The sequence below is a fragment of the Dasypus novemcinctus genome, chromosome 4 (genome assembly GCF_030445035.2).
Source record: "Dasypus novemcinctus isolate mDasNov1 chromosome 4, mDasNov1.1.hap2, whole genome shotgun sequence".
Classification (NCBI taxonomy): Eukaryota; Metazoa; Chordata; class Mammalia; order Cingulata; family Dasypodidae; genus Dasypus; species Dasypus novemcinctus.
Window position 1 is genome coordinate 75,934,124 of NC_080676.1, and position 21,118 is coordinate 75,955,241.

At 43.4% G+C, this 21,118-nt stretch overlaps 1 protein-coding gene across 1 annotated transcript in view; it reads right to left on the minus strand.

Moving 5' to 3' along the window:
* Positions 1-21,118, minus strand: part of KALRN (kalirin RhoGEF kinase) — a 775,504-nt gene that overhangs the window by 513,150 nt on the left and 241,236 nt on the right. Inside the window, 1 exon segment of the mRNA XM_058295672.2 lies at positions 613-805. Coding sequence (XP_058151655.1) covers positions 613-805 — 193 coding nt within the window.

Here is a 21,118-nt window from a genome sequence, read left to right on the forward strand (position 1 = left end):
AAAAGCAAATGAGATTATGCTTCCCATACTGTTTTATAACCTGCCTTTTTTAACTTAACAATGTCATGAGAATTTTCCCATGACACTTTTTCTCTAAAGATGATTTTTAATGACTTCATAATATTTGTGTATTGATGTTACCAATCCCTAATTAATGGGTATTTAGAATACAGCATATATACATATTTGCTATTCTTAAAAAAACAGTGTAATAAACATTCTTGCACAATTTTTAACTATAATTAGTTTTTCCACCTGTCTGTTTTGTTTAGTTTTTGTTTGAAGAATATTTTCCTAGAAGAAGAATTACTAGATTAATAGATACAAACTCTTTTCAAAGATTTTGGTATAAATTGCAAAGTTACCTCAAGAAAGTTGTTTATACAGTACCAAGAGTAAATAGAGGTACCCAAAGACACTGTGCATTTAGGACCATCTCTTGATCCTGTCGGTCCTCTCCAGACTCTACTTGGTAAAGCCTTGGTGGCCAAGGAGTCCTGAAATAGCCCTTGACGTTGCATAGCATAGGGATGATGGAGAAGGGGAAGTGAGAGATGTGTGGGTAGCAGAAGTGAAAGGGAAAGGGGGTGCTAAAAGGGAGGACTGACTCACCTCAAAGATAAATTTGGAGCTGCCAAAATTGGTCTTCTGTTTCTGCCAGAAGTTATCAGGTTTGATGATGAGGGCCACATGGATCTCAGCTGGAAATGCTTCCTGCAGCGTCTTGAGGAGGGGCTTGATGAGGTCCCACTTGGAGCCCCGCATGTCGATGATGACGGTGAAGCCACGTTTGCACACGTCCTCACTGTAGGGAGGTCAGAGGCCAGCAGAGTCACTCTGGGCAACCAAGAGTTTGGAGTATGCATTCAAAAAGCATCCACAACCTGCATTCCCCTTGACCGGGACTGCCCTTCCAACTGCATGCCAGGTCTCCTGCCCACCTTCCAACTTAAAATATACTGCCTCAGAAAACCTGTCAAGATTAATCCCCTCTGACCAATGATCCTGGCATTCTGCCTTCTCCCAGCACTCAGCAAATAACTTGTCATTTGTGCTTTCTGGGATGTTTACTGTTTAGGAATTCATAATTACATTTGATTTTTCCCTTAATTTCTGTCTTTTGTTTCTAGGAAGGCTCGTGGAATCCTCATTTGAATACGAGCTCTCTGAAGACAGGGACCCTGTTACCCCTTAAACCTGAGATGAAAGTTCCCTGTCCTTCTCAGAGCACACATCAGTGGCAGACACTGCCTACTGACACTGGCACACTTTACCACTGAACCTAGACTGGGCCAAAGAATCTTTTTCAATAAAAGGCTCAAGGTCGATTCTACCAATTTTTGATGCCAACACGGTATTTGAGTTATATTGCTTGTAGCTCAAAATGTATGTCATGGCAGTTTGAGATTATTTATGATTTCCAAAAAGAGAAAGATAATGTTTGTAAACTAATCTATTCCTCTGAGTGTGATACCCTTTGCATTAAATTCAGTGAGGGGCTTCTCATTAAGTTCACTTGATAAAATCAATTTAGGGCTTCTGATTGGGCATAACTCAGGTAGAGTCCCTGCCCCCTTGGTGGGCTGACAAAAACGGTCACTCACTCATGAAGACACACGGGAAGAGACACAGCTCTGTCATGTTTGATCCTTGGGCCTGGGGAGAGATGAGCGATTTGCCTGATAGTTTACAGCTGACCTTGGAAAGAGAGTCAGGGCTGATACATAAGGCCCAGAAAGAAAGAAAGGAACCGTAAGCCAGGAGAGAGAGGAAGCACTGAGAGACAAGCTCTATGCCAGTCTGCAGCCGAGAGAGAGGAAGCCCAGAGGGGAAGGCTGAGCCCTCGCCGAGATCAGCCACCATCTTGTTTCAACACGTGGCAACTGACGTTGATGAGAAAGCAACCTTGAGTTGGACTCTTTAGGACCTTGTCACTGTAAGCTTTTACCCCAAATAAATACCCTTTATAAAAGCCAACAGACTTCTGGTAATTTGCATTGGCAATCCTATGGCAGACTAATGCATATGTCAACTTTAAAATATCAGGTCACTGAGTCATGGTGATTACTCAGAGATAGCCAAGGGTGGGATCTAGTTGTCCCCTGTAATTCCATTATAAAAGTTAGGATACATAAAGTCACGGTTCAGTATCTTAAAGGGGGGAAGCTGCTCTTGAAATCAAGGCCAATTGAAGCAACAGTGACCATCTTGAAAACCAAGGTAGAATCAGGCTAAGTGAATCAAGATATTGTGGTATAACTTAGTAAGTAGCAAAGTTTATTAATGTCTGCTTAAACACTTTGCCTTTGACTATAACTCCTGAGACCAGGATGGAGGGAAGAGGAAGGTCAGAATAGTTATAATATCTCAGTTTGCCAGAAAGTCTGGGTTTTGATAGGTAGGAGTCTCTCTTCTTGGTTTATTTAATCTACCCATTTATGTTATAACTCAAAATAGACTATATGGGTAATTCATGCTTTATCTCTTTTCATATAAACACTGGTGTAGTATTTCCTTAGGGTATTTAATTTAATTTCCTGCTTCCCAGATTGTACATGTTTGAGCCACTATGCACGTTTTATGACCCGCAGATGTGCACCACCACATATCATTCACTTACAGCTACTGGAGGGAAAGATTTAGGCCCAAATAGAAACAAACACCCCCTCTCAGTCTTTATTCTCAATTTAGGGATGAGAACGTTGAGACCAGGAGAAAAGACAATCGCTCCTGTGATGGTGTAAGTGCTGCAAGCATAGGCTGTTGACTCAGTTTCCTCCAGGTTAGACAGGAAACTCCTATGCCAGAAGACGCTTTCCATTTCTTCATGTTTTCCAGTGTTCAGTAGAAAGGATTAGACTTAGTAGAGGAGGAAGGCTGAGCCTCTTGCTTTTGCCCCAAATCCTGCAACCCAAAGGGAAGGAGTTGCCTCTTCTCCCTTTTTGACACTTACTAAATCAATGAGGGGCTAGGATCCTCCATAAATAATTTTCTCTGCCTTTACTTGTGGGGAGCCACCTGCTGTGAGGTCTGTTTACAACCTCTTACAACACGGCGAATCTCATTTTTACTACAGCCCTGCCCCGCCACTTCCTTCTTCTTCTTCTTCTTCCTTGTTTCTTTGTTCTCCCCTTCCCGCCACAACTCTGGTGACCACAGCAAGCACGCGTGCGCAAGACGCGAAACTCTGCAGACCCGGCACGAACTTTCAGCCAATCCCCTCCTTGGACGTCTGCCACCCGCGAAACCAGCCTACCACCTATGGACACGCTCCCTTCCCTTAGTATAAATTCCCATGTTCTACCCTCCAAACGAGACTTGATCAGAATCCTGTCTTGTCTCCATTCTTCTCTTGACTCCTGCCCCACCCTGCTTCTTCCCACAGGTCCCTGGACTCACCCCCGCTGGTTTCGGGCATTTACTGTCTAGAGAGCCATGTGAGTTTTTCCTTAAATTATGGGATTTCACCTCTTCTGTCCCTTTTATTGAACCTGTGGTTGGCACTGGGATTGGTGGGTGCATGTCCAGGACACTTGAATCTCTGAACTGTCCATGTGCCAGCTGGGCCCTGAGCCTCAGCAGAGGTGCAACACCTACTCTACAGTTCATTGGATTCACCCAGGGCAACTAACAAGGAGGCAAAGATGGACAACCACCACACCAAGGAACCGAGAGAGTCTGCAACTGCAAGCAAGAGAGTCCCATTCATTAGCTGTATGGGACAGAAGCCCCCTCTCAATTAAGAGGTGGATTGGACATCACCATCCCAGAGTCATCAATAAATGAATAAAATATGGATTAGAGTGGACTTACTGGTATTCTACTATAGACTTATTGTCATTCTAGCAATGGAAGAAATTATATCATTGATGTGGAGACATGGCCACTGGAGTTGCTGAGGGAAGGAAGAGGGAAAAAGAGGTATAATATAGGGACATTTTCAGGACTAGGAGTTGTCCTGAATGGCATTGCAGAGATAGGTCCAACACATTATATATCCTGCCAAAACCTACCGAATGGACTGGGAGAGAGTGTAAACTACAATGTAAACTATAATCCATGCTGTGTAGCAGTGCTCCAAAATGTGTTCATCAATTGCAATGAATGTATCACACTAATGAAAGACACTGATGTGGGAAAAGTGGGGAGTGTGGGGAGTGGGGCATATGGAAATCTCCCATATTTTTAAATGTGACATTTTGTGTGAGCTATATATCTTTTAAAAATAAATTAAAAATACATATTTTTTAAATTATGGGATTTCTTTCCCACTATGAGTAATGCTCATTAATTAGAGAAAAGTTGAAATATTCAAAGATTTATGTAAGAGATACTAATGGTAAAAGTTTGGTTGATTTTTAAAAAAATAATACTCTGGCTTATTTCCTTCCAGTTGTTTTTGTGCATATAGTTTCATACATATAATGTTCTACTTTTCACTATAGCACAAAGTTTTTTGTCACATTTAAAATTTCTTTGAAAGTGTTATATTTAATGGTACATAACAGCCCATCTTAAAACCATACCATAACTTATTTAATTATTCTCATTATTGCTTTATAGAAAGGCAAGTCATCTTCCATGAACCCTAGCAGTATATCACATACCTCCTGACTGTATCCTCAACAGCACCCGTCATTGCATTTTTAAAATGTTGCCAATTTTCTGGGGAAAATATTGCTTTATATTTAAATTTACATTTCTTTGATTACTAACCATAGCTTATTGGCCCATAAATATTTCTCCTGCAAATTACTTGATCAGTTCCTTTATCCATTTTTCTCTTGGAGTTTAATGGCTTTTCTCATTAAGTTTAGCTTAGCTGACTCATTTGTTGTATGCCCACTTATGTCAGGCACTGGAAGGTAACTTTTTCAGTGCTTTTTTTAAAAAAAGAAAATTATTATGGTAACACTTATACAATATAAAGTTCTCCATCTGAACCACTTTCAAGTATACAATTCAGTGGTATTAATTATATTCACAATGTCGTGCTACGATCACCACATCTATTACCAAAATTTTCCCTTCACTTTCTAACAGAAACTCTGTGTCCATTAACCATTAACTCCCCATTCCCCTCACCCCAACCTGTAATATACTTCCTTTCTCTATGAAATAGAAAATTCTAGTTATTTCATATTAAGTAAGATCATACAATATCTGTCCTTTCGCATCTGCCCTATTTTACTCAATATGACATCTTCAAGGTTCATCCATGTTGTGTCATATACCCAAACTTCATTCCTTTTTACAGCTGAATAATAGCCCATCAGATGTATATACCTTTTGTTTATTCATTTATATGCTGATGGACACTTGCATTGCTTCCATTTTTTGGCTATTGTAATAGTTCAACCACTACTATGAATATTGGTGCACACAATCTATTTAAGTCTCTGCTTTCAATTCTGGGGGGTATTTATCCAGAATTGGGACTACCAAGTTATCTACTAATTCTATACTTAACTTTCTGAGGTTCCACCAGTTTTTCACAACTTCAACATTTTACGTTTCCAGCAACAATGAATGAGGGTTCCTTTTTCTCTGCTTTCTTGCTAACACTTGTAGTTTTCTGTTTTTCTTTTTTCTTTTCATAAGAGCCATTCTAGTGGGTATGAAATGCAAGGTAACTTTTAATGTGGGTCTTGCCTTTCCTTAAGGAGATGATAATCTTCCTTGTTTACCTGCTACTCAAGCTCCACTACAGATACCACAATTATGCTTACATGAGAAACCTGCATCCCTAAAATCAAATATTCAGTGCTACCACCATGAGCTGGGGGTTAACTATCCCTGCATCTAAATAATTTCTGACAACTGAAAGTTGAAATCAAGGGATGTGGATATGGGTCAAGCAATTGAGCTCCTGCCTACCACATGGGAGGTCCTGGGTTCGATTTGGTTCCTGGTGTCTCCTAAAGAAGATGAGCGAGACAGCAAGCTGACACAATGCACTGGCATGGCGAGCTGACACAACAAGATGATGCAACAAGAGACACAAAGAGGAAGCGGACTTGGACCAGTGGATAGGGCATCCGTCTACCATATGGGAGGTCCATGGTTCAAACCCTGGGCCTCCTTGACCTGTGGGGAGCTGACCCGCACACAGTGCTGATGCACGCAAGGAGTGCCGTGCCACGCTGGGGTGCCCCTGCATAGGGGAGTCCCACTCGCAAGGAATGCACCCCATAAGGAGAGCCGCCCAGTGTGAAAGCAAGTACAGCCTGTCCAAGAATGGCGCCACAAACACGGAGAGCTGAGGCAGCAAGATGATGCAACAAAAAGAGACACAGATTCCCATGCCGCTGACAACAACAGAAGTGGACAAAAGAAGAACACACAGCAAATGGACACAGAAAAGACAACTGGGGCAGGGATGGGGGGAAGGGGAGAGAAACAAATAAAAAATAAATCTTTAAAAAAAAAGAGAGACACAAAGAGGAAAATATAACGAGAGATATAAAAAAGCAGGGAGTGGAGGTGGGTCAAGCGATTAGGTGCCTCTCTCCCGGGTTCCATTCCCAGTACCTCCTAGAATGAAGACTAGCACACGACAAACGGACACAGAAAATGCAAACAATGAGGAGGCGAGTAGAAATAAAAAATCTTAAAAAAAAAAAAGTTGAAATCAGGTACTAATAGTCTCTTTGAAGTTCTCACCAACTAAGGAGTTGCCAAAAGAGGCTGAAGGCTAATCTAATTGGCATCTTTCAGTGAAAACAGGCTATTCTCCCAAGGTGCATTTTATGTTTGGTTTTAAGTAATGGACATAGCTGGGGAAGGGAAAAAAACTTTTCCACATGCTTATTCTACGCCAGGGACTGTAGTTGGGCACTTGACATAGATTATTTTATTTTATCCTCACAATAACCTTATAAACTAGGTATGGTTATCACTATTTAAGAGATGATAAAATTGAGCTACAACCCCAATCTGATCCCCCTTCCCTGATTTTACTTTTCTCCTGGGCACTTACCATCTGGATCATACATTTTACTTATTTATTTAATGTTCATCTTCCTTCACTGGAAAGTAACCTCAATGATAGCAGGGATTTTTATATTTATTTCACATTATACATTGCCTAATACATTGCTTGGAATGTACTGACTCAATATATTGAGGAAGTAGCAGTAGCAGTTAAGGGTATGGAAACTTTAACCAAATTTTCTAGGTCTGAATCCTGGCTCCACCATTTCCTTATTGTGGAACATTGGGCAACCTACTTTTTTCCCTCTTTCTTTTTGGGATTGCCTGTCTTTGTCCTTTTTAAAACAATTTTATTGTAGTAAAAATACATATAACATAAAACTTAACATATAACATAAAACTTAGCATTTTAAACATTTTTAAGTGTACAATTCAGTGGCAGTAATTACATTCACAGTGTTGTGCAACCATCACCATTTTCTATTCCAACAAATTTTCCATTTCCCCAAACAGAGATTTGTATCCATTAAGCATAAACTCCTCATTCTCTTGTTCCTCCAGCCCCTGATAACTTCTAATATACTTTCTGTTTCTATGAATTTGGCTATTCTAGATATTTAATATAAGTGGAACCATACAATATTTGCCCTTTTGGGTCTGAGTGGTATATTTCTTTTTTTTTTTTTTACACTTTTTAAATTAAAGTTAATAGATCACAAAGAGTGTTACATTAAAAAACATAAGAGGTTCCCATATACCCCATTCCTCACCCCCCACCCCATCATTTTTGTAAACTGTATTTTTTTGAAGAGATATACATCACACACAAAAAAGTTACATTAAAAAATATGAGGGTCCAGTATACCCCCCACCCCTCCACTCAACTCCTCCCACACCAACAACCTCCTCCATCATTGTGGCACACTCATCGCACTCAGTAAACACATTCTGGAGCACTGCTGCACCACATAGGTTTACCCTGTAGTTCACACTCTCCCCCACTACATTCAGTAGGTTATGGCAGGATATAGAAAGTCCAGCATCTAACTCTGCAATATCATCTAGGACAACTCAAAGTTCCAAAAATGACCCAACATCACATCTCTTCTTCCCTCTCCCTGCCCTCAGCAACTACTGTGGTCACTTTCTCCACCTCAATGCTATAATTTCTTCTATTACTAGTCACAATAGTTTTATAGTATTTCATTTAGCATAATGTTTTCATGGCTCATCCATGTTGGGGGATGTATCAGAACTTCATTTTTTTTTTTTGGCTGAGAAATATGCATATACCATATTTTGTTTATCCATTGGCCTATTGATGGACACTGGTTGTTTCTACCTTTTGGCTATTGTGAATATTGTCCAGTATGTTACTGAATCCCTATGACAGTTTGATGGTGGGCAGACCACAGAAAATCATGTCCTTATGTCCTTAAAGCTAGTCCATTCTTATAGTTGTGAACCTACTGTAGGCGGGGTCTTTTGATTAGGTTGTGCCATTTATGAGCTTTTGATTAGATTACTTCAGTAAGGAGTGACCCAGGGTGGGTCTTAATCTCTTACTGGAGTTCTTTATAAACAAGATAAATATGAAGAGAGAGACAGAAAGGAAGCCCCAGAAGCTGACAGAAAAAAAAGCCACAGGAGCAGAGAGAGAAAGCCATAAGAGCAAGGAGCTGAAATCAATGGAACCTGGGAGACAGGAAGCCAGAAGCTGAAACAGCAAAACCCAGAAGAGAAGAGAAAGAACAGCAGATGCCCCCATGTGCCAAACTTCAGGAAGAAAGCATCACCTGATGATGCCTTGATTTGGACACTTTCATAGCTTCAGAACTATAAGCTTGCTACCTGATACATTCCCATTGTAAAAGCCAACCCATTTCTGGTATATTGCTTTCAGCAGCTTGCAAACTAAAACAGTCCCTGTTTTCGTTTATCATGGGTATATACCTAGAGGGGGAATTGCCAGTTTATATGGAAATTCTATGTTTAACTTTTTGAGGAACCACCAAACAAGCAGCTGCACCATTTTCCCACTAGCAATGCACAAGGGTTCCAATTTCTCTACATCCTCATCAAAACTGGTTATTTTCCATTTTTTTAATATGGGAAAGTTACTTTCAACCTCTCTGTACCTCAGGCCCTTCGCTGTAAAATATAAATAATAACTATATCATAGGGTTGTTTTAAATGTTAGTTAATATACATATTGTGTGTGTATATAGGTAGGTATATAACCCATAGAAAATACTAATTAGTTCTTAACTGTTGTAGGAGACACTGTTGGTGACCCATCCAAGTGCCCTTCATTGACTGGTGCATCCACCCCCAACTCTCATGAGTGCTGCAGCTAGCAGTTTACATGTGTAGCATACTCTGCAAACTTGGTTTTGGCTAAAGGGAGCCACATCTCTAGGAGAAACCTTGGTGGTTATACGCCCACCCTAGGGTGTGGCCAACGACTCTTATACAGAGGTACCTATGCACCAGACTTTGCCTCAAGGAAGGACAACTCTGCACTGAAATTTATGCTACAGAGGTTTCCTGTCCCCCCAGTCAGGCTGCAGTTAGACTTTATCTGGCCATGTCTTTGCCCAGTTCCTTCCCCCTTCCCTAGGCTGCTTCTCTCACTTCCTTACAATTTTTTCTTGAATAGCATGCTCTTAAATAAATCATTTCCTGAATTCCAGTCTCAGGAAACCCAGCCTAAGTTATTTTTATTATGAATAATAATGTAAATATAAATTATATACTTCATATGTATATAAAATTCTGGTGGCAATGTGATAATGAGTCTTGAGATTATAAAAGATCTGCTGGAAATTTTTATTTGGGAGTCTTACAGTGCCTGGCACAGGGCAGGTGTTTAATAAAAACTTGCTAGAATGAATAATCCTAGTAGTTGGTAGGTTATATGCACAGATGTGGGTGAAATCACCCAGTGGAAGTGAGTATAATAAGAATCATCTTCTGAATCAAGGATAGAACTGATGGGAATAGTAATGTTTTAAGAGATGGGAGAATACAGATAAGCCTGAGGGAAAAATATAAAGAGGCTGGAGAAAACCAGGAGAGGAGTGAAGTCAAGGAGATGATAGGAGAGGATTTCCAGGAGGAACCATGTTCAAATGCTGCAGAGGAAGGACTATAGGATTTACCAAGAGCTCAAGCTCCCATCTGGGCAGCTTCAGTGCGGTGAAGGGGCAGCAACTGGGTTGGAGCAGGGAAGCAGTCTACCCAGTTGATTTCTGGGGTGATTAAAAACAAACACCAAAGTCATCAGAGCTTGCTTTTGGTGCCCTCTCATCCTCTGGTCCCTTCTCCACCACTCTGGAACAACCAGGGTCTACACACCAAGCTCCACAGTGGTTCCCCAGCCTGCTCTTGTTCCCAAAGCTCCCAGCTCCCAGATCTTCTCTCACTCAGTGTAGTCAGAGCAATTGGAGTAAACCAATTTACTCTAGAATATAACAAAGAGGTAGCCCTTCTTTTCCCTTTTAGGTTATTTACCTTTTAAAAGAACTTATTACCCCAAAAATTAAGTTTTAAGGGGTAGTTTTGCATTGTGAATGGTAAAGATGGGAACATAAAGATGAGGTATGGAGCAGCAGGCTCCCCATCTCCCACATCTCCCACAACCCCCACTTTAGTGGGAGCAGGCAGCCACAGCCCCGTTCTCCCTACCCCCAACCTCCCCTATCAGCTTACTGTCTGGAGTTTAAGACCTGGGCCCCCTCGGCCAGTTTCTCACCCTTTGTGATAAATTACCATCCTTCAAACTGAGCTGTGAACTGTTTCATGGACTCTCCAGGGCCCTGGGGCCCAGAAGTCATTAATGCATACCGAATGACCCAATGATTGATCAGCTGTTTCTTCTACTCAGGTCTAGACCATTTACTCTTTTGTTCATTAAATGCCACTGGAGCTGTTTTCACTCAGCAAGCCTGCACTATCATGAAAAAGCATTTTCACCACTCCATGCCAATGCTTCTCAAACTTTAGTGACTCTAGTGATTTTTGTTATCACCTAGGACGCTAGTTTAAAAATGCTGATTTGAGGACCCCTTCCAGACATTCTAATGCAAGGTGTCTGGAATGTGCCCAAGTGACCCAAGAACAACACTTAGAAAACCAGCACTTAGACTTCTTGGGTGTGTGGTTTGTGAGAGTTTAAGACAAAGATTGAATGTGGATAAGTCAGATTAGGGTATGCATAAGTAAACAGCAGGCAGCATGCAACATATCAGACAGAACATTTGCAAGATGAGCCAAAGCAACCAACAGCTATGCTATATGGGAGCCAGTTTCTCTCTCCATAGCCTCATGCTCTCTCAAATGGATCTATTTATTGCAAACATTGGAAGTCAGGCTTGGGAGGATGTCTGCCCTTGGAGTGAATTTCTTTGGTTCTTTGTGCAAAGACTGAGCTCCTCCTCTCTTGGCCTAAGAAGACCCTGGAGGGCTGGGCAGCGGCCCTCCCAGCCAAACCGTTTGGGCTCCATCAGATGCCTGCAGATCTGCTTTCTTGGGCTCCCCTCTCTGCTTCTAAACTGCCTTGGTGGCTAGGTAGGTGGGTGAGGAATGAATGAATAGGCATGTTACACTAACCCACTGGCACTCATGGGGACCTCCCATGCATAGCAGAGATCAAGGAGTCTTCAACCATCGATTCTTCACATCACTCCCAGCTCATTCACACACGTGTGACCTAGTTACTTGTTAGCCTTTGCATTTGCCTCCTCTGTCATAGCTGCTATTATTATCGCAGTCCTGTTTCACATATTGTAAGATTCACGGGCCTTAGTCTAAGAGGTAGGGATAAGGGTACCAATATCCCCAGCCAGGTGTCACTCTGGCACTGGACAGTGGGCAAAGCACCTGTCAGGGGCTACCCCAGGCCACAACTTCCCCCTAGTTTCCTCCCCAAGAGGCCTGCCAATTCCCGCTCCTTCAGCTCCTTCCTGTATTTCACTGCACTTCACTAGGTCCCTGTCCAACTGAGGCTCAGACCCTTCCTCTGGATTCATCTCGGCCATTTCAGTGAACCACCTGCTGTCTCCCACTGTCACCTGGCCAAAGGGTTAATTCAAATGCCACCTTCTCGAGGTTTTCCCTGACCTCCTTTGTCACAACAATCTCCCCTTTGCTAAAAGAGACAACATTTAACCATGCCTCCTTTAAACCACTTATTACTTTTGATTTTGTATCAGACTTTACCATCTCATACTGCCATGCCTTTGTGCTTGCCCACCCCAAACCCATCTCTGCCTGGCTAACTTCAATTCACATTTCAAAGCTCAACTCAAATGGCATTTTCCTCCCTGACTGACATCCCCACCCCACCCTATTTCCACCCCTGCTGGGATAAGAGGCCTTTTCTTCTGTGTTACCTTAACCTTTTGCTGACTTCACATGGCACTTGACATAGGTTTACCTATATCCCTCAGTAGACTAAAAACTCTTGTCTTGAAAGCAGTGTTTTACTTTTTACTTTTACTTTTGAATCCCTGACACTTAACCCACTTCCCGGGAGAAGGGAGATGGTAAATGAATGAACAAGTGCATGGATTGATTGGCATATATTATGTCTTCTATTGATTTTAAACTTTGTTAAGGTCTAAAATCATCTGACCAATCTCGGTTTCCCTCACAGAGAGCTATATGGCTTCAAAATGAGAACCCAGTTATAAAGTGCTTCATATATAATATGGTGTCATAGTTCATTTCTGAATTTATTTATCTAACAAATATTTATCGAGCACTTACTTTATGGCTGGCCCAATGCTAGGCACTAGGGATATAAAAGTGGACAAGACAGAAACATGAAGGTTAAACTCTAGAGAGAGGTAGACACAAGAAAATAGCTAGGTAAATAGAAAAAATGCAAAGTGTATTATCTAAAGAAGAAATCAGATGGTCAGAATGTACCACTATGATGAGTTGATATTTAAACAGAGACCTAAACTATGAGAAGGAGCTGACTAAAGGAACACTTGGGGAAAGAATAATTCAAGCAGAGGAAACATTGTGCCTTGAGGTAGAAAAGAGCCTGTATGCTGACTGCTCCTTCACTGCAACGAGGAAGCAAAGATAGGGAGTTTCAGTAAAGAAGCAGGAGGTCAGTAGCCAGATCTCGGCTGGAACTCTAAATCTTGATTAACTCAAGATCTTAAGCTGGAGAGAAACACAAAATAAGAGCCAAACTACTGAACCTTGCACAGCTGTTTTTGACAAAAAAGAAAAATGTGACATACACATATAATAATGATAAAAGCTAACTTTTATTGAACACATAAAACTCGATACTAAGCATTTTATATGCATTATGTATTCCTCATATCAAACTTATTAGTAGCCACTATTATTATCCCATCCCATACCAAAGGAAACCAGGGCTCAGAGAGGTTGAGTAACTTGCTCAAAGTCACCAGGAAGAAGTAAAATCAGGATTTGAATCCACTTTTTTTTAAAGATTTATTTAGTTATTGATTTTTCTCCCCTTCTCCCCTCCGCCCCATTGTCTGTTCTCTGTGTCTATTTTGCTACGTGTTCTTTGTCCACCTCTGTTGTTGTCAGCAGCATAGGAATCTGTGTCTCTTTTTTTTGTTGTGTCATCTCGTTATGTCAGCTCTCCGTGTGTGAGGTGCCATTCTTGGGCAGGCTGCACTTTCTTTCGCCCTGGGCGGCTCTCCTTACGGGGCGCACTCCTTGTGCGTGGGGCTCGCCTGCGCGGGGACACCCCTGCGTGGCATGGCACTCCTTACATTCATCAGCACTGCACGTGGGCCAGCTCCACACGGGTCAAGGACGCCCAGGGTTTGAACTGTGGACCTCCCATGTGGTAGACGGATGCCCTAACCACTGGGCAAGTCTGGTTCCCTGAATCCATTTTGATTCCAGTATGTGTGCATGAAACCACCTGGCCACCTTGCCTCATAGATGCACAGAATGCTTGAGCTTGAAGAAACCTTAAATATTACTCAAGCTAGCCCCCTCATTTTAGAGCTAAGAGCAGCACATTCCAGAAGAAGAAAGTAACTTGCTCAGGGTCACACAGTTTGGTGGTTGTCTTGGCCATCTGGGTTGGACATCCAAGTGTCAACTTCCCTGTTCCAGGTCTTTCATTAAGTCAGGAGCATCTGGAACTGACAGAAAGCAAGCCCTCCCTTGCAGAAGCAGACATCACACAATCCAGCCTGGAGGCCCAAGGCATCCTGTGTCCAGTGTGAAAGCCCCTACCCCAGGAACAAGGACCATCCCGTGTGGGGTTTCCACTGTGCTCCAAGCGGAGAGATGGCCTGACCCCATTAGCCCTGACTCCCATGATGCCACCTGAGAGTTACCCCATTTATATGAATGGCTGGCAGACCTGCACTTGAAACAGCTGCTGAAATAATTATAACATCTATCCATTCTCATCCCAGGTTGGGGAGCAGAGACCCACAGTGAGCCCCACTCCAGCAGACCCATCGAGGAGGCAACAGGGTGTCTATCTCCACGGGTGTAGCTGGGGGCTGGGTCACTTGTGGGGTATGGAATGAAGGGTGTTAATATACAAGCAGCAGTGTGCAGGGTGTCAGAATCACAGTGCAGGGGCCAAGGAAGGTCCAGCAATGGAGAAAAATGAACCTTCAAATCAGACCTGTTCACTGAATAATCCAGGGAAGATGAACAACTGAACACTGGGGTGGAGAACAAGATTGGCCACTGAGGAGCAGGTGAAAGAGCAGGGAAGGCAAGGTGAAGACCCCTTTTTAATAAGGGTGGCCTCAGCCCTGCCATGCACAGCTGGCAGGACAGCTGTGGTCCTCAAAGGAGGCAGGCCTCACAAGGCAGGGCAGTTTGGAAGGGCCTGGAGAAATCTCGCTCACAGTGCCTGGGCAGCCTTTAAACTGGAGACAGTTCACCATGAGCAGAAGAAACTAGAAAAGTTCATGCTTTTCCTAGAAATGTGCTGTGCCTGTGTTCCCCTCATTTCACTATACCAGCTAAATTCTCAGTTCAGAATGTGAGAAGAAATGCCCTCAGAGTCTTGAGAAGAAAACGATTCCCCTGACCCATTTGGTCTGAATTCTCATGCTGTGTTCAGGCACTTCAGGGAGTCTCTGATTGTAGGACCTAGATTTCTTTGAAGCATTTGTCCATTACCCCATCTGTGATAACCTGCTTTGGGCTCCTTATTGCTATTCTAATAGAGTCAGCAGCTCTCTGCTGATGCCCCAAACCAAGCCACACCCAGCAATCAGAAGGTGTTAAAGAAAAGTGTTAAAGACATATTAGCACCTGTTTTGAGCTATCTAAATGGTATAATCAGAAGGAATAAAAAGAATGTTGGAAAAGGCCACACCTTATAGAGAAAGCCAGCCACCCTCTAGGGCAAGGGTTCTTAACCAGGGGTCCGTGAGTGAGCTTGAATTGAAATTCAAAAAAACATTATTTTTGTGGGGGTGTGTTGGTGCAGGTATGATATATTTATTAAATAACACACAGTATAGTATGGACTTAATAAGGGGTCCATGTTTTTCACCTGACTGGCAAAGGGGTTGAAGTTCATGGAACAAAAAAATTAAGAATGCCTACTCTAGGGTGGCGGACTTGGCCCAGTGGTTAGGGCATCCGTCTACCACATGGGAGGTCCGCAGTTCAAACCCCGGGCCTCCTTGACCCATGTGGAGCTGGCCCATGCGCAGTGCTGATGCGCACAAGGAGTGCCGTGCCACACAGGGGTGTCCCCCGCATAGGGGAGCCCCACGTGCAAGAAGTACACCCCATAAGGAGAGCTGCCCAGCGCAAAAGAAAGTGCAGCCTGCCCAGGAATGACGCCGCACACACGGGGAGCTGATATAACAAGATGACGCAACAAAAAGAGACACAGATTCCCGTGCTGCTTACAACAACAGAAGTCGACAAAGAAGAAGACGCAGCAAATAGACACAGAGAACAGAAAACTGGGGTGGCAGGGGGGAAGGGGAGAAATAAATATATAAATCTTTTTAAAATTAAAAAAAATAATAAAAATAAAAAATGAAAAAAAGAATTCCTGCTCTAGGGAATTTTGCACTGTGTGAAGATGTTTGCTTGCATGATACTTCTTAAACATCCTTCGTAATGTGAAGGTCTGCTGGGTGTCTGGCTGTCCAAAAGGCAGGAGGGGAGGGTGTGGACAGGTAAGTGGGCTCCCTTGCCTCCCACTTCCCTCTCTCTCAGGGTCACAGGTAACTGCACACCACTGGCCTTCAGTCAAGTTGGATTCAGCTGCTATCAAGGCTTCCTCAGAATCCACGTTGATTCATCCAGAGCTGGTCATTTCTTTACTGGAAGACACACTCTGTCCTTACTGCCATGTTATGACTGTTGCTGAGAGTCTGTGTCCATTCTACTCTTTTAACAACAAATCTTTTGCTTTGGCACCTCTGATGCATAACGCCAGGGCCAAGAGGTGAAGGTATATTCTATCCTAAATCTAAGCCTCAATTCCTCCTCCTGTACTTATACAGGGATTCTGAATTAATTGGTCTGGGGTTGTGTTTTTAAAAATTCCCCTGGTATACATCCACCATTAAGTACTAATTGCCTAAAGTGAAGGATATAGAGATAAGCTTGTCCGTTTCCAGATCTAGAAACTCCCCCTTGCCAGTTCCCCACCTGAGTCCCAGGAAAACCTCACACTGGAGGCAAAATGAGGAAGGTTGGCATTTTCCACCTTTTTAAAAGTCTGTCATCTAATCTTAAGAAAAACTCTGAGTGCAAATGCTGTGACAGGGATGAGGCCAATTCAACTTTTCCCCCCGGACAGGGCATGGTGAAGTACTAAATAGCACAGACTCAGGCCCCAGGACCACACTCGACATTCCCAGGCATGGCCACGTGACAGATCCAGTGGGCCTAAAAGAGCACAGTGCACGTTCCTGGTACCCCTATCTATTTGAGCTCAAGTCTGCTCAGAAAAATACAATATTTGCTACCCTGCAAAAGAGCACACGACAGGTTGAAGGGCACACCCAAAGAGTTCTGAAAATGGAGGGAATGCCAGCAGGACCAGAATGGAAGGCTGGGGGTGAAGGCATAGTAGGGGAAGAAAATATGCAGCCTTCTAAGAGAGGAAGACCTTGGCGAGGCCAGCCTGCGTTAGCTGCATAAACTCTGATGTGTATTAATCAGCAAGGTCATCTTACAGTCTCACAGGCTCTGAAACACAACTTCCATCTACAAAAGGAAAAGGCCTGCCCTCTAGAGCAGATGACCAGGGCAGGACACTTGGAAGGTGCTACGTTTAGCCAAGAGAAAAGCTTGGAAACTTCTGGAGAAAGGATTAGAACAATTGCTCCTGGGAGTCTGGGGCTGGACAGCTAGGGAGGAAAAGTGGGAAAGGAGTGGGTGCAGGTTCACGTGAGTAGAAACAGACATATTCACTTCAGGACAGCATCCTCCTCTCCTGTTTCCCACCCTCTCACAGAACTGTTCGTCCCTTCCTTCTGGGGTTTTCAGGGTGTGAGGCAGGAACAAAATGGAAACTGAGGAAAGCAGAGGGAAAAAGACCCACAACCTTTTCACACAGCTCCCACATCCTCTCTAGCCCTCCTCAGACAAAACCCAGAGCAGCCTTCCTCTGGCCCTCATCCACTCTACACCCCGCCACAGTCAGCTGTCTGAAAAACAATTAGTCTTTTAACTTTAAAAAAAAAAAGTGTCATTATAATCACTGTTCATAAATCTGTGAGAAGTAGACCAAAGATGGAGTCCAAATTCCAAAGACCTGTCTAACCACAGCGCCCAATCACCCCAACTATGAGACAGTTGGAGCTTTTCGAGAATGAAGAAAAAGAGAAGAGCGCTGATGAAACCCAGGATTGTTGGCGACGGGGCAGCTGTGTGATGCTTGCCGAGGCTGGAGCCAGAGCTTGCCGGGAGGCCGAGCATGCCCTTCGTGGCTCGCCTCAATTCCAGTTGTCAACACAACTCTTTCTCCCCGCCCCCATCAAAGGATCCCCCTCTCCAGCTGGGCCCTGGTTTCCTGGCAGGGCAGGTGGACTCCTCATTAATAAACCACACATTTCCTCCAGGAAACAGTCTTTCGTCAAAACTCACGCACAACTCCTGTGCTCCCCTTTCTCCTTCTTAATTAGCATTCACCTTCTTGAAAACCCAGTGCCATCTGCCTGCTTCACACAGACACACGCACAAATACACCCACCGGTATGGACCCCTCAGTCACCCCTCGCACTCCCACGAAGTCTCCCCCCAGGTTATGCCCACAGGGCTTTATGAGCAGAGGAGGCTCGCTGCCCGCAGGGCAGGTGGCCTTGGCCCTGCAGCCCGCCTTCCTTCCCTCTGACCTGGGGGGTGGGGTTGCTCCAGAAAAGGGGACTGATGAGGTCCTCAGAGTTTACATAGAAGAAAAACCCTGGGTTGGCTTGAGCACTGATGTGAGGCTGGGAGCAGCAAGGGAGGTCTGGGAGAGTCAGACAGAGGAAACCGAGGGAGCGGCTGGACGTGTTTATACTTGAAACTAAACGGGAAGGGTCGGCACCATGGGGATCCAGGTGTTTGCTCAAAATTTATGAACCACACCAAATAGCCTGCCCTGCCCATAGCTAGCTCAGGGGCTCAGGAAGCTCACGGAAAGCCAAAGAGGCCTGCCTCGGTGCCTGCTGCCCCTGGGGCCACCTGCTGTCAGGGGGGTCTTCCACAGGCTGTGACCAAGTCAGGGGGCAGTACAGGGTTGCAGAAACCCAGGGCAGGCGCCCCAAGCCCATTACCACCACTAGCCAGCCAGGTGGCCCTGGGTACATCACCACAACAGCATCCCACCCTCTTACAGTGAAGGGGTTGGCCTGGCTGATCTCTATAATACCTTCCTGCCTTATACTGCAGGATTCTATCCATCTACTTCCCCTAAAACCCAGGTTGAATTTTATCTCCAATAAATTATCACTGATGGATTCCATTTAACTGTTTGAATGTTGCCTTAGAAACATTCAGTTTTTGTTTTCTGGAACCGCAGCAAGACTGCAAGCCTTCCTGATGGGAAGACCTGGGTCCCTCCTTGTTAGTCTGCAAGTTTAGGGGCAGCCTGGAGAGACCAAGGGGTTATTTGAGCATTCTCTTGAAGTTATGTATGTATACCAGAACTCAACAACTGTCCTCTGTGTCCACAGGCACCTAAACTAAAGCTGGACCATTGTGCATTAGCTCCAATGAGACACTCCATTCCTGGCAGGGCTCTTGCCTTCCTCCAATTCCAAAATAGGGAGCATCTCTTCAGCAAATGAGTTCTGAAACCTGAACTTCTTACAAAGGAAAATAGCTTGTGGGCCGAGAAAGGACAGGTCTGTAGATCAGAGGACATTCTCTTCCTGGGCAGCAAATGAGGATGGAGTATACCACAGACTCCTTCAAATTTTGCCCCAGGCATGGGGCCAAAAGAGTTTCTGTGCAAACACCTGGCACATGAATTACTAGCAATAGGAACAGATAAAATTCCACCTCTAGGCAGAATGGTCTGAATGATTAGAAGGAGAAAAATGCATCCATTTTAGGATTTTTGAATAACTCTCAAAACTAAACCTGGACCTCACTTGACCCAGAACAAGCAGGGGGTGGGAAAAGAGGGAAAAGGAAAGAAGCACCAGTGACATCAGGACACACACTTAGATTACGTCTGCAATTATCTGGAAAAACATTTGCCCCAGCTGAGTCACCAGGCTCCTGTCTGGGATCTGGGAGAAATGGGGCCAGCTGTCATACTTACCCAATTTAGAAACAGGAATACACCTACTTGGTGGGAGAGCCCACTCCTGGTTTCTTCGCGTGCTCCTCCGGTAGAAGGCTCTGCTTCTCTCTGCCACAGAGCCGCCCCCCTACCTCTACCCCCAGCCTGGGCACCCATGTGAGTACAGACATTTACAGAGGAAAAAGAACATCTTGAAGAAGGGGCCTTGGGTCTGGCCTCAGTGTCTTCAGGTCTAAAAGAAAGAGATGCAGGCAATGGTCCTGGTCCCTGGTGAGCTCCTGGTCTAACTGAATTCAACCAACTTGCAAGGTGCTGCTCCACAAACTCTTTGACAAAGAACAAGGCCTACTATCCATGCCCTTGAAAGGGTTATAATCTATCAGAAAGACAGCCTTATGGACAATTTGAAACCACAGAAGAGACATGACCACGAGATGAGTTTTCTAGATTGAAAAAACTTTTTTTGAATTTTACTCAAATATTTGTTCTGCTTAGGGGAGCTGGAATTTTAAGAAAGAAATTCTAAATTTATCTTTACATCTGAGGCAATCCAAGAAGAGATGAGATGGACTGGAGCAGGCAAAGGGAGACTTAACTGTTCTTTTAGTAAATGCTACAGTAGGAAACTGGTATAGAAATTTTCTGCAACTGGTTAATATATTCACCAGTCTTATACCCTCAGCAACAAAAATCCCTAGGTCGTGATGTTTTTCTTGTTCTCATCTTCCATGTTCAGAGAGAGAAAATGGTGTCTGAAAGGGAAAGCTTAAGAAGACAAATTAAGTCTTTTCAGTGTTTGTGGCTGATGACAACTGTGCAGGAGATCATGGAAGTTCTGAGAGACAAATGTGCTTAGAGCACTGTCACCTGAAATCTACCTAAGACTGAAGACAAACCAATAGATTTTTTAAATTCTACATAAATTTTTTTTGAAATTTTATGAAAGTTAAGAATTGACATGGAATATATTATTATTAAGGTATTTGTTTAATTTTTTCTCCCAAGTATTAATAAAATTCCCAATTTTAACTAACAATTATTGTATATGTAAGCAAAATATTTTTACAAACATTATTTCATTTAACATTTACTATAGTCTGAGAAAAGTCATATTAAACCCATTTTAGAGTTGAGGAAAATGATTGCTGCCTAGTGGTTACTTAAGTTTCAGCATTTCTATAAAATTTTTAAAAAGTAAAGCCTAGGGAAAAATAAAAGTAAAGCCTAGAAAATTCAGGGTTTAATGAGGAGAGAAAAGAACATCATCATCTGAATTCTCTGACAAAACCTATGTCTTTTTGGGCAGCAGAGCTGGGAGACTCCTCCACTTGGTGGCAGCATACCAGAATTGCTGGAAGTGTGCACAATATAGAAGCTCTAAAAAACTGAAGTATCATAATGAAGTATCAGCATACATTAGATGCCTTAAAGCACATACAACTCCAAACA